The sequence below is a fragment of the Gadus chalcogrammus genome, chromosome 6, assembly GCF_026213295.1.
Source record: "Gadus chalcogrammus isolate NIFS_2021 chromosome 6, NIFS_Gcha_1.0, whole genome shotgun sequence".
Classification (NCBI taxonomy): domain Eukaryota; kingdom Metazoa; phylum Chordata; class Actinopteri; order Gadiformes; family Gadidae; genus Gadus; species Gadus chalcogrammus.
Window position 1 is genome coordinate 1,239,700 of NC_079417.1, and position 14,357 is coordinate 1,254,056.

Here is a 14,357-nt window from a genome sequence, read left to right on the forward strand (position 1 = left end):
CATGTGCGCTGTGTGCACCGCGCACACACTGGAGAGCTGCGCAAAATCAGCTGATCGCAAAGTTCCTTTTGTCAGATAATCAAACGCTCCGTGGTGCTGCAGTTTGATGATGTTACGTGTGGAGCTATGTCTGGGGTGCGTACTACAGCCCGACCGATATAGGATTTTTAAGGCTGATACCGATACGAATACTTTGTGATTTAAAAATCCGAAAAAATAAAAAAATATGCAGATAAATCGGCCGATATATATCTATGAAAAAAGAAATCCCTAACATTGGTTATTTGTAGTTATCCTTTAAATCCTTTTTACTCTCAGCTTACACGTAACAACAGCAAAACTGGACATGGTAGTCATGAATTAAGTCATGCTTATCGACTTTAGAGAATTTATGGGGATGTTCTTTTAATTGTTATTCAAGCAATGTACGTCTCGTGACTGTTGCCAACTTAAGGCGGCTGCATGCTTCAGCGTTGGTGTTACGTTGTTGCGCAAAATTTACTCAAAGCAATTCATGCTCCCTTTTAGGTTGCGCGTGTTGCGCGTGTTGCCAAGCAATTTACCGCCAGAACAGTAGGTGGAGTAATATGTGGAGGAAAGTTTTTCGTTGAAGACGACCTCGAGAATGACGTCTTTGTCTGTGGGAGTCGTTGGTTTGTTTATGTGCCAGATCGTGTTCTCCCCATACACAGTGAATGATGGCAACAGACAGAGGAACAGGGGTGATGAAGTTGTTGATCATTGGGGTTGTATAAATGTGCATATCTCTCTACATTTTAAAACGACATAATGTGTTGGCAGCAAAGTTAACTTCACTTCAGGTTAATGCTTTTGTATATGAGCCTGCCGGGTGATACTCCAGACAGGAAGTAGTAACCAGACCAGCAAACCAATCACAGCCTTGCAGGCTGGGCGGCTCGCGTAAAAGCTTACGTAAAAAATGACGCAAGTCTAGAAAAATCGCCCGACGCACGCAAGACGTGAGAAGTCGCGCAAGGGGGGCGCAAGGGCGCGCAAGGGCCTCTTGCGCTTGCGCTTACGCTTACGTAACCGAGCATAAACCAGCCTTTACCATGAACACACTTGCACCCATGAACAACACCGATGGTCTCCGTCATTCACTCTGCCTAACTCTGGATGAATCAGCGGGTTTGGGGCGTTAGACCGCCCTCTGGTGGACCAACTTTTTTTTTTGTTTATATTCATTTATCGGTCATTATAAATGTAGTTTTTTCTTCCATAAAGTAGTTATAAAAAATAGTTTGAAAAATGCCTAATATCGGCCGATGATATCGGCCTGCCGATATATTGGTCGGGCTCTAGTGCGTACCACACACCATCTCCTGGTACTCAACTGAGTAACTCTATAAAGAAGTTATGTGCACCCCTGACTATAACATCAATACACTATGCACACCAGGTCATTACAGTGGATGTCATATCCTGTTGAGGAAAGTGAAACCTATAGAGAACAAAGGAGCCACTCCCAGTGAAGGTATTTGCATGTTTCTCTGTGTGTGTGTGTGTGTGTGTGTGTGTGTGTGTGTGTGTGTGTGTGTGTGTGTGTGTGTGTGTGTGTGTGTGTGTGTGTGTGTGTGTGTGTGTGTGTGTGTGTGTGTGTGTGTGTGTCACCATGGGGGTGAAGGGTTTGTGCTCGCTGCTGGAGGACTACAGACAGATCTACCAGGACGTCCCCTTCAGGGACAGCAAGCTCCTCTACAACATGGCCAACCTGGACCAGAACCACGGCGGAGGTCCTGGCTTTCTTCAAGACTCTGGCCGACCATGGAATCAAACCGTACGTGGTGATGGACGGAGGGTCGGGCACCAGTGACACCAAACTGGACCCCCTCAAGAACCGGGTCGAACTCAGTTAGTTGGGACTCAGTTAAGACCAGTCTGGCCAGAGGCTACATCCCCTGAAAGCTATACACCACATCCAGCTTCTGAGCCCTCTTCAACATCGACCACCATCTGCTGCTCTTCCTCGCTTCATCGGTCAGGGACGACCACGTAAATCTAAATTTGATGTGACATGTGACCAGGTTATTACAGTTGTTGGAGTTGATGATGTCTTATCATGTTGATGTCAGGAAAGTGAAACCTAGAGAGAACTAAGGAGCCACTCCCAGTGCAGGTGTGTGTGTGGGTGTTTGTGTGTGGTGTATAAAGGAGCTGGAATCCTCTCTGGGTTAGTCCAGTCACCATAGATAGGTGAAGTTAGAGCTGTCAGTTACTATGGGGGTGAAGGGCTTGTGCTCGCTGCTGGAGGACTACAGCCAGATCTACCAGGACATCCACTTCAGGGACAGCAAGCTACTAGTGGACGGCAATAACCTGGCCTACCGGCTGTATTTCACGTCCAACCTGGACCAGAACCACGGCGGGGAGTACCTGGCCTTCCAGGTCCAGGTCCAGGCTCTCTTCAAGGCTCTAGCTGAGTGTGGAATCAAACCGTACGTGGTGATGGACGGAGGCACGGGCGCCAGTGACATCAGGCTGGACACCATCATGGACCGGGCCAGAGGGAAGGTCCGGAGGGCCCAGGGCGCCGCTCTGACGGGCAAGAGGAGGGACATCCTTCCCAACTTCATCTTGTCGGTGTTCGAACAGACGCTGAGCGATATGGAGGTATCGCTGGTCAAGTGCTTCGGAGAGGCTGACGGCCAGCTGGCTGCCCTGGCCAAAGAGTGGTCCTGCCCGTTGCTGTCCGGAGACACTGACTTCTTCGTCTTTGACCTTCCAAAGGGGGTTCTACCACTGCATCACTTCCAGTGGGACTCCGTTAAAACAAGTGGGGCCCAGAGGTACATCCCCTGCAGGCGATACACCATGTCCAGCTTCTGCACCTTCTTCAACATCGACCGCCAGCTGCTGCCCGTCTTCGCCTCGCTGGCAGGGAACGACTACGTCAACCTCAAAGAAATAAACTGGGACCAAAATGTTCTTGCAGGAAGACGGACGGAGTTGTCTCTGACCGCCCGCCTGGATGGACTCCTGAGGTGGATGAGAGGCTTCCAGACGACAGAAGACACCTTGACAGCAGCGATGGATCTCATGCCCAACATGAGTCAACAGGCACGGACGGAGGTGCAGACGGGGGTGCAGAAGTCCATGCTGGAATATCGCCTCCTCAGCTCCTCTCTGCGGGGGTTCTTCAGCGAGGGAACCATTCCCTCGCTGCCTGCTAAGATGTTGAGCTGCGTCCCCGACTGGGTCCGCGCGCCCCTGGCCAGAGGAGAGCTGGGGGCCGACATCCTGGACCTGTTGGTGCACAAGAGGAAGATATTGCCGACCCAGGTGGAGCCCCGCGCCCAACAGAGCTCCAACCTCACCTCACGGCCCATCCGGCAGGTGTTGTACGGGCTGCTGCTGGGCCGGGGAGGGGGCAAGGTGGAGGAGGTGGACCGGGTCGGTCTGGAGCTCGTCAGTGTCAAGGTACAACCGCTGGTCCAAGGAGCCGCTCGGACGCTGAGGCTGGACTCTCTGCCCCAGGTAGGCCTACCGACTCATTCAGCTGGATGATGGATGGAAGATCGATGGACATTAGATGGACAATAGATGGAGCAAAGATGGATAATAGATTGATTATAGCAGCAACACCAAGTAATAAGAAGGCTTACATGGCAGCAGCAACTTTAAAATACAAGTCTAAATCCAATGAGTACTTCAACTGAATACTACTATAATTTAGTTTCATTGACTGTTACATTTTATCCGGGTGGAAGTTTTTCAAGTGATATGCTTTAATTCCCTTAATAACTTTTTCCACCAAAATATGTGTCCCTCCCTGTAGTGGAGCAGGCATGTGTATCTGAGACAGTTGAACCCCCCCTGAGATAGCTTGGCACTTTGCCATTAACAGCCTTATTAGCTAGACATATCTTAACCTGGTTGACTGTCGTCCACATTGAGACCATTTAAATACTCAAAGTGGGAGGGTAGCAGGTCTATGCATGCTGCAAGTCTCATAAATCATGTGAATTATGTAATAAACAGCTTGTGTTGAATCTATAGAAGGAATCATCTGAGGCTAACCAGTGGTGCGACATAATTCACACATTCATACCAATAGGGCACATGTGTCCTTGGCGACTAGAGAGGCTTCTTTCCCATCCTAGGGAGGGATCCTGAGCCTAGGGAGGGATCCTGAGCCTAGGGAGGCGTCCTGAGCCCAGGGAGGGATCCTGAGCCCAGGGAGGGATCCTGAGCCCAGGGAGGCGTCCTGAGCCTAGGGAGGCGTCCTGAGCCCAGGGAGGCGTCCGGCCCGTACAGGAGGCCATTCATTCACGTACCAATTCTAGAGAGACGAGCGGTCCAGGTGTTCGACAAACTCAGACGTTCAGGGCCACAAACAAAGTTGCAATACCAACACATGGCCACAAGAAAGCAGCATAGAGACACACACGGTTATCCAGGAGGTGGGAGTTCAGCACCATGCTTAGCCAATCAGAGCACATAACTTAGTCCACGCCTGCCCAGTAGATAAGTCACAACACATAGCCCAGGGGGCTAGAATGCTCCAGGTAACGCATCCATCAGAAGCCCAACTGAGCGTATCTCCACGCGTGCCTAAACAATTCCCCTCCTTTTGCTTCATAGAGACTAGTCCAAACCTTTACCAAAATAAAATGAGTTACAATCGATCCTGACTCGGCGACCTATTTCCAAAAAGAACATAGCAGTGGAGCTCTTGGTTATCCTTGAGATGGACAGGTGATTTGTTCCCACTTCCAGGCAGACCGCGCTGTGAGGCTGCAGGTGTGTCTGGAGACGCTGGGCGTGGAGGAAGAGACACTGGAGGGAGTTCCGGCTCACCTGCGCCTCCCAGTGGCTGTGACCCGCTACTGGCTGAGGAGGGCCAGCCCTGAGCCGACGCTCCTCAAAGCTCTGCTGATGGTCATGGTCCAAGGAGAACTGAACCGACGGACAGGAGGGACAACAGGTAGGTAGCACTTGTGTGCTTAGCAAAAAGACAAAAGAAACAAACACTCAACCCCTTTGTGTGCGTGTGTGTGTGTGTGTGTGTGTGTGTGTGTGTGTGTGTGTGTGTGTGTGTGTGTGTGTGTGTGTGTGTGTGTGTGTGTGTGTGTGTGTGTGTGTGTGTAGGCTGGCAGGGGGATACCAACCACATCTCTGAGCCTCCATATTTTGTTGTGGCTCACAGCTTCAACCAATGGCAGGCCAGCCTGAAGGACGCCTCCCAGCTTAACCTGCTGCTCTGCAAGCCCCTCCCCAAACCCCACTTCTCCTGGTGAGACACCCAGATAGTACTGTTTCCATAGCAACACCATCACCCGGACAGTACTCTCCATCACCTGGCAAGAACTGTTTTTCATAGTTACACAAGTCACCTAGCCAGTATACAATCATCTGGGCAGCCCTTGTTCTGTTACCATAGTAACACCCTGTCAAAAGCACCTGTGCAGGCAGTAAAACATTATAATAAATAAAAGTAACTAAATAATAAAAAAAATAAGACATTGTTACAGATATGACGGATTAAGTTGAGGGTGGGGTCAACAGTATGTCGTTTTAAGATAAGATAAGTGCTTCTTTAATCCCAGACGGGTTGGTCCAGGTTGTACCAGGGCAGGCTGGTGCACCGGCGGCAGAAGCAGCTCCAGGAGAGGGAGCCAGAGGACATGGTACAGGACGACCAGTTCAGGAGACTGTACAGGAGGCTCCTGGGAGCAGTGACCCAGTCAGACCCCGGGGCCAACAGGAGAGCTGGGGGGCCTGAGGCCCAGCTGAGGGCCAGCATGGAGCACCTTCACCTCAACACCGAGGAGGAGGAGGAGGAGGAGGAGGAGCTTGAAGGGGCTGAAGGTCTGGATCAGGGCTCTGATAGGCCTAGGGTGACGGTTAGAACACGCTACAGAACCAAACACAGGAAGGACCGTTCCAGAAACCCAGAACTGGGGAGGAAGCAGGAGAGGGAGGGGTGGTTGTGAGCAGGAAGGGGCGGAGTTCCAGGGATGGGGGCAATAGGGGTTTCGCCCATAGACATCTTATATCATAGACGGAGCATCGAACGCTACCGCCTACTGGCGCTGACGAGACGCGGGGCCGCCATCTTGGAGTGGTCATCCGCTCCACTCTGTGTAATCCGTTTGGCTGGAGCAATGAACTGTCAGCGCATTTAATTAATCATACCTCACTGAATACCACTGATTTTCATGCGGTTTTTTGTCATACGTGTAGCTATGATAAAGGACACATGGTTTGGCGTGTTTTATTATTCATAGTTGGCTTAACACTAATAGAATATTCTGATATGCTTCAAGTGACCAGACATCCGAGATCAAAACTGGGAGCATAATCCCTGAGAAGGGGAAAAAAAACGGTCAGCTATTTTTAAATTGAAGAAATAATATGACATATATATCCTGCATAAACAATGTATGAATACATTAGATATACATATCTTAGGGACCTTATAGACTGCATCTCTGACTGCGGCTGCAGCAGCAGTTTATTCTGTGTTGACACTTTGTATTGATATTTTGTATTTACTATTAACATTCTTTCCTTAAATGATTATGTTTACAGTGATTGTTTTATATGTATCTATCGCTTTAGAAAAAAGCGAACCAAATATTTAAACATAAAACATATATAAACACCTGAAATTTTTTATATCAGCTAAAACCACCAATCTGATTCACTGGATTCAGAATAAAACCAAATTCTGTCTTACCCAACAATGTTAGCATTTAAATATTGTTACTTGGATGACTTATTCATGATTACAATTATACTGTTTTGTCTTATACTTTGCCTAAAATGAGAATGCATCATCATAATTCAAATCTGCTGATGGAATGTTTATTGACAGGAAATAATATAGATAAATATAAATATACAGGAAAATGATCAGACCAGAACTAATGAAAAGACATTCAAAAGACAATAAGCAGCCAGGGTTAGGGTTAAAACCCCTGAAAGAGGACTGTTTTGCACAGCTTCTCTCTTGTTCTTCCTTTCTGTAGTTGAAGAGAGGCGAGTTTGGCAATGTGGTGTAGCCTTAGCTTATGAAACACCGACACAACCAATCAGAGCAAGTCCGAATGGTGGTTGTCGATAGCAAACTGCGTCTCCTCAATGTGTTCCCTAAGCAGAAATATCTCCCCTCGGACGTTGTGTAGGACTGTTGACACTTTAGGAGCTTGAGCTTGCATTGTTGAAGCTTGGCGGATCACCCTCTCTGCAGCTCTCAGCACCTTATAATAATAATACATTATATTTAGATAGTGCTTTAAACAGTGCTCAAAGACACTACAGAACAGAGAAAACAAGAAAAAAGCAACTTTAATATTTAAAAAACAAGATAATAAAATCAAATAATAATACATAATATTATACATAATACACAATACAATATATAAAAGGATAAGTTTGTTTGACAATAGAATATTGAATTTATGAATTGTAGCCTTATGATGATACACCTACTCTTTGGAGGTGAACCGGGAAGCTGAAGAGGGATGGAATAACACCATCAAGTAGTCTGACAATCTGACCCGTCCTGTCAAAATCACCCTGCTTAAAATGTTGACTGCAGACAACTGAATAATCACTTGCAGTGAATCCTTCTCTCCTCAAAGCCCCTTCACACTTCTTCCTCACATCTTTATCTTTGGGAAACCTTCCAAAGTGTCAGATTTAATCTAGGTTAGTGCTTATGGAATATGATTTATCAAGTATCAGTTCATAGCCGGGTGAACACATAGCCTAGTTCAGTAATCCCAAGATTACCCCATTCAAGGTGTCAGGTGTCAGGGCCTTTTCCTGTTTATCACACATTTTGTCCCACACATTTCACGAACGTGGGCCACACAAAAATAGGTTGGAGAGCTAGACTAGCTATACTGTATAGCCACTGTCCATCTGATTGCCTAGTTAGTTAACATATATTAGCCCCCCTACACAATCTGGACTGTGGTCCTAACTTTTATTCCTATTGATTTTTATAATCTTGGTAGGAGGAGGGGGTGCTGGGCGGGGCTGCAGGCCTGGATCAGGGCTCTGATAGGCCGAGGGTGACGGTTAGAACACGCTACAGAACCAAACACAGGAAGGACCGGTCCAGAAACCCAGAGCTGTGGAGGAAGCAGGGATTATTTAACCAATATATTGAACTAAATATAATTCATTAAGTGTTGAGTCTGTTGTCATCAAAGTATTATGGTTGTGGGCTTTTTCTAAGTGTCAATCATGAGTTGTATTGATAGCGAACTGCGGCAAAACAAACCGACAAAGAACAATGTTCTTTGTGTTGATTATTATATTACCAAAGTTCTGTAAGCATACTAGGTGGTCTATGCGTGGGTTGTGTGTGTGCGCTGTGTGTGTTGTCTGTGTTTCTGTGTTTGTGTGTGTGTGAGAATGTCATAGTGTATGGTGCGTTAGGGGGTCATGGTATGGGCTGGTGTGGGTCACAGTGTCAGTGTGTGTGTCAGTGTGTGTGTCAGTGTGTGTGTGTGTGTGTGTGTGTGTGTGTGTGTGTGTGTGTGTGTGTGTGTGTGTGTGTGTGTGTGTGTGTGTGTGTGTGTGTGTGTGTGTGTGTGTGTGTGTGTGTGTGACCTCCACTATCTTTCTGATGGAGAGGCAGGCGTAGCCGTGCACCACGTCACCACAGTCACAACACAAGGACCTCAGGCAACGGCATCCCCAGCCAAACGACTCCAGAGGTGGTTTGTATCAGTCAGGGGTCGGCAACCCTAGGCACGAGTGCCAGTGGCACGTGTGCACGTGGCAGCATAATCATCGACACTTTTTTTGCACTTTTTTTTTCTTTTAAATTTTACTTCATTATTATTTGATTTTTTCAACGGTACAATGGGGCAACATAATAATTACTACCAATTTTTTTGTTTTGTTTGTTTTGGGCATTTCCTCCCAGTGCAAATTTGTTTAAATTAATTACTGAAAGCACTGTTCTGAAATGGGATCAATTAATAGTTTAACATCTATGTTATTAGTTATAGAGAAGATATATAAAATATTGTTGCAAGTGGCCTGTATGCATCGCCTTCACATGGTTTTTGCAAAGCCTTAAAGATATGTCTTAAAGATATTGATGTGGATCTTTCCAACGTCAGTTTTTTACGTTTCTCACAGTGCAAGTACGTTTTTTAATGAGTTTCTGAACGAAGTGTTTTAAGATGGGATATATGTAATCATAATTTGTAATGTTGTAAATATAAAAACATCAACAAAAAAACGTGCATGATTGTGGACCATATGGAAATATTACAATTCAGGGGCCTTCTGGAAATGTTTTTGGTCGCTGTGTCATAAACCAGGTTAGGGTTAGGGTTAGGGTTAACTATTAACTAGGGTTAACTATTGTTGCTAAAGGCACACTCATTAACGAGAAATTGCCAAACTGGCGCTGCATGTTGCAAAGGTTAAAGACCCTAGTATAGGTCGTCCAAAATGACCAACAGCGCCCCCTGTCGCCTAGTCCAAGAAACAGCAGAACGTCACGTACGTCGGGCTTCTGTCTTTTTAAGATATTTTAAAATGTAGCACTTTGATGACCTTTCTAGCGATAAACAGGCATTGTATTTTCGTATTCTTAAGTCAGTGAATGTAAATGTTAACTAAATGTTTGTGAGCTTAACGCAACGTTATTGTTCAATGTTGTTTGAATTGAATCACCGTCTCTGCATTGTGTTACGTATGTCATCCCAGCTGCTATGTTATGTGTTATTTTATGTAACCGATGTTCTTTAATAGAGAGAGGGAGAGGGAGGGAGGGGGAAAAGTGTATTTGCTATAGTTGTGTCATGTGTGAGTATTTGAGAGAGAGGTAAAGTGTGTGTTTTCCAGTCGGTCGGGTTGGCTCTGAAGGAGTGTGTGAACTTGGGGCTTCGCGTTTGAATAATCTCCTTTGCCATGTAATATGAATAACAATAAATCAATGAATTTCTTCAAGTAAACAGGCCACGTCGAAATGTTTACCACTATTGAGGCTATTGGCCATGTCAATTTCATACCTGCTTACGATCTAAGTCATTTATTACTTAAAATAAGCGGCGTTAATATTTATTGCGTCTTTCCCCTGGTCGGGAAACCTTGTTGAAGCTAAAAAATAACAATATTTTTTCCTCTGATTTCAATCACGTCGCTCAAGTGACTTTATGCATAAAGTAACCTGAGCGACGCGATTCAAATCAAACCTACTATATGGAAACTGCTACTGGATCAATACAGATCAGTACAATAGGCCTTAAGTGTTCGGCTGCATGACCACGTTATTATGTTATGTTATTGAGTTGAAGAAGTGATACCTTGGAAATGTCCGGAAAACGAAACTCATCAGTGTATGAGTGTGGGTGGGGCGGGCAGGTGATGTCTTGTAGCTGACAGGAAAGTGAAACCTAACGAGATACTCTCAGTGTGGTTGTGGTTTGTTTGTGTGTGTGTGTGTGTCATGTCGATGTCAGGGAAGCGAAACCTAAAGAGCCACTCGCAGTGTGTGTGTGTGCTGGCGTATAAAGGAGCTGGGATCCTCTCTGGGTGAGTCGCCACAGATAGGTAAAGTGAGAACTTCACCAGTCCAGTCACCCTTAAAGTTAGAGCTCGACCTGTCAGTCACCATGGGGGTAAAGGGCTTATCTTCACTCCTGGAGGACAACAGAAGGATCTCCCCGGACATCCACTTCAGGGACAGCAAGCTGGTGGTGGATGGAAACAACCTGCTCTACCACCTCTACTTCTCGTCCAACCTGGACCAGAACCACGGCGGGGAGTACCTGGCCTTCCAGGCAGAGGTCAAGGCTTTCTTCAAGACTCTGGCCGACTGTGGAATCAAACCGTACGTGGTGATGGACGGAGGCTCGGGCACCAGCGACATCAAACTGGACACCCTCCTGGACCGGGCCAGAGGGAAGGTCCAGAAGACCCATGACGCCGCTTTGACGGGCAAGAAGGTAAACATCCTCCCCCCCGTTACCAAGCACGTGTTCCGACAGACGCTGAACGAGCTCAACGTGCCGATGGTCAAGTGCTTCGGAGAGGCCGACTGCCAGCTGGCTGCCCTGGCCAAAGAGTGGTGCTGCCCGGTTCTGTCCACAGACAGCGACTTCTACATCTTTGACCTTCCTGGGGGGCTTCTGCACCTGGATCACTTCAGGTGGCGCGCAGAAACACGTCGTGGCATCCCCTGCAGGCAATACACCACGTCCAGCTTCTGCAGCGTCTTCCACATCAACCCCCAGCAGCTGCCCGTCTTCGCCTCGCTGGCCGGGAACGACTACGTCAACCTCAGAGATGTTAAGTGGGCCAGATACCTTCCAGCGGGAAGTCCTAAAATGAAGTTCAGTGCCGCTAACCTGGTGGGCCTCCTGAGTTGGCTGGGAGCCAGGACAGACCGGACGACAGAAGACACCCTGACAGCAGTGATGAAACTCATGCCCAGCATGAGTCAACAGGCGCAGACGGAGGCGCGGACGATGCTGAAGACGGCCATGCTGGAGTACGAGCTCCCCAGCTCCTCTCTGCGGGGGTTCTTCAGCGAGGGAACCGTTCCGCCGCTGCCCGCTGAGATGTTGAGCTGCGTCCCCGACTGGGTCCGCGCGCCCCTGGCCAGAGGAGAGCTGAGCGGTGACGTGTTGGACCTGCTTGTGCACAGGCGGAACAAACTGCAAACCCAGGTGGAGCGCAGCGACCTACAGAGCTCCAACCTCACCTCGAAGCACATCCGGCAGGTGTGGTACGGGCTGCTGCTGGGCCAGGGGGGGGGTGAGGTGGAGGAGGTGGACCGGGACGGTCTGGAGCTCGCCAGTGTCAAGGTGCAACCGCTGGTCCAAGGAGCCGCTCAGACGCTGAGGCTGGACTCTCTGCCGCAGGTAGGCCTACCCACTCATTCAGCTGGATGATAGGTTGATTGTAGATTATTTTCAGTGATTTATCTAGAATTAAAAGTATTTCCCAATACTTTTAATTTTAATTCTAGGCTCATATGTGGCCCTCCCTCTAGTGAAGTATGCATCTGTGTATCGGAGATAGTGGAAATAACCACTGAGATAATTCGGCATTACACCACAAACAGCCTTATTCAGCACATATCTTAACCTGTTTACTCCATCTTCCACATTGAGACCAATTCGATTCTGTAAGTGAGAGGCTACTCTAGTCTAGGTGAATTCATGCTGCAAGCCTCGGAAAACATCTGCATTATGTAATAAACAGCATGTGTTTAACCTAAGGAGGGAGATATCCGAGGCAAACCATCTGCCAGATTATTCTTCGGTTGTCTTTTAATTGGCCATGTGTTTTGTTCCCACTTTCCAGGCAGACCGCGCTGTGAGGCTGCAGGTGTGTCTGGAGACGTTGGGCGTGGAGGAAGAGACGCTGGAGGGAGTTCCGGCTCACCTGCGCCTCCCAGTGGCTGTGACCCGCTACTGGCTGAGGAGGGCCAGCCCTGAGGCGACGCTCCTCAAAGCTCTGCTGATGGTCATGGTCCAAGGAGAACTGACCCGACTGACAGGAGGGACAACAGGTAGGTAGCACATGTGGTGCTTAGCAAAAAGACAAAAAAAACAAACACTCAACCCCTTTGTGTGCGTGTGTGTGTGTGTGTGTGTGTGTGTGTGTGTGTGTGTGTGTGTGTGTGTGTGTGTGTGTGTGTGTGTGTGTGTGTGTGTGTGTGTGTGTGTGTGTGTGTGTGTGTGTGTGTGTGTGTGTGTGTGTGTGTGCGTGTGTGTGTGTGTGCGCGCGTGTGTGCGTGTGCGTGTGTGTGTGTGTGTGTGTAGGCTGGCAGGGGGATACCAACCACATCTCTCAGCCTCTGGACGGTGTCGTGGCTCACAGCTTCAACCAATGGCAGGCCTGCCTGAAGGACGCCTCCCAGCTCAACCTGCTGCTCTGCAAGCCCCTCCCTGAACCCCACTTCGCCTGGTGAGACACCCAGACTGTACTGTTTCCATAGCAACACCATCACCGAGACAGTACTGTTTCCATTGGAACACCATCACCTAGCTAGTACTATTTCCATGGGAACACCATCATCCAGCAAGAACTGTTTCTATAGTAACACCATCACCCCGTTAGTACGGTTTCCATCTATAGGTGTACTATCTCCTAGCTAGTATCGTTTCCATTGAAACACCATCATATAAAGCTTGTCATAATTAATATGAATAACTCTACAATAGATATGAGACAGATATGAGAGTATCAGATGCAAATGTGTGACAAAGTCCAGGGTTGTGTCAACAGAATGTAGTTTTGGGATCAGACAGTGCTTCATTAATCCCAGACGGGTTGGTCCAGGTTGTTCCAGGGCAGGCTGGTGCACCGGCAGATCCAGAAGCTCCAGGAGAGGGGGCCGTTGGAGCACAGTGCCGACTTCACCCGCCTCTACAGGAGCCTCCTGGGAGCAGTGACCCAGCCAGACCCCGGGGCCGACGGGAGGGCTGGGGGGCCCGAGGCCCAGCTGAGGGCCAGCATGGGCCATCTTCGTCTCAACCCCTAGGAGGGGCAGGAGGAGGAGGAGCTGGGCGGGGCTGAAGGCCTGGATCAGGGAAGGGGAGGAGCTAATGGAGCTGTTAAATTAGTCCCCTCTCTTTGGACCTTCATTCATTCATGTCTCCCATGTCTTTTGGTCTCGTTTAAAATTATAAATTCCGAGGTTAAAAATAAATTATAAACATAACAATGTCATTTTAAGTGCTTGGTGAGGGGGCGGGGGTTCATAAAGAAAAATGTCTGCTCATATTTCATTGACGTGGAGATTCATCAAGTCCCACAGAGATGGACTAGAACCAAAATAACATCCTGTTTGGCAGTCAGATGACTGCCAAACAGGTTTTTCTCCAAATACGTTTGTCATTCATTCATCCTTCAACATTATAAACAATTTGTTAGTCTGATGAAATGTTCTTTCTTGTCCCACGCAACTTTAAAGGGACGATATTTTGCCACCAGGTGTCACTGTGATCAGCTGTTATAAGCCGTTTGAAGACCTTCCTTTCCCTCTGTTTAAGTGACATAACAAGTGGGCGTGTCCACCTAGATGTCTGATTGGATAGATCCGTCTCCCAGCCCACCCAGTGGACTGTAGCAAATGTCGCTGATCTATCCATCATACATCTCAGTGGACACGCCCCCTTGTGAAAACACAGGAAAAGGCAGAGTTCAAACAGCTTGTAACGGCTAATCACACTCACACCCAAGGGCGTCAGTTTGTGTTTAGAAGTGGTGGGGACAATAACCATAAGCTTGAGTGTGGTTTGAAAAGTGCTGGGTACCCTTATGTAAGCTATTCATCCATTCAACGCTGCATCACAATATGCGCTAGTCAGGTGTTGAAAATCCTATTCGAACAATAAAAGTTGAAAACCACA

General features: G+C 47.8%; 2 protein-coding genes across 4 annotated transcripts; both read left to right on the plus strand.

The window, feature by feature from the left end:
- Positions 1-2,219: 2,219 nt before the first annotated feature.
- Positions 2,220-5,954, plus strand: LOC130384203 (protein asteroid homolog 1-like). Its single transcript, XM_056592307.1, has 4 exons — positions 2,220-3,495; positions 4,738-4,945; positions 5,110-5,254; positions 5,582-5,954. The coding sequence occupies exons 1-4, from the start codon at positions 2,239-2,241 to the stop codon at positions 5,952-5,954; spliced, it is 1,983 nt and encodes a 660-aa protein (XP_056448282.1). The 5' UTR covers positions 2,220-2,238.
- Positions 5,955-10,425: 4,471 nt separating this feature from the next.
- LOC130384462 (protein asteroid homolog 1-like) lies at positions 10,426-14,357 on the plus strand. Of its 3 annotated transcripts, none has more exons than XM_056592659.1 (4): positions 10,426-11,858; positions 12,304-12,511; positions 12,765-12,909; positions 13,300-14,357. In XM_056592659.1, exons 1-4 carry the CDS (start codon positions 10,608-10,610, stop codon positions 13,484-13,486), a joined length of 1,791 nt encoding a protein of 596 aa, XP_056448634.1. In that variant the 5' UTR covers positions 10,426-10,607; the 3' UTR covers positions 13,487-14,357. The 3 variants fall into 3 exon arrangements, with proteins under 3 accessions (XP_056448634.1, XP_056448633.1, XP_056448635.1); XM_056592658.1 differs by having other exon boundaries at positions 10,427-11,858; positions 13,285-14,357; XM_056592660.1 differs by having other exon boundaries at positions 10,427-11,858; positions 13,295-14,357.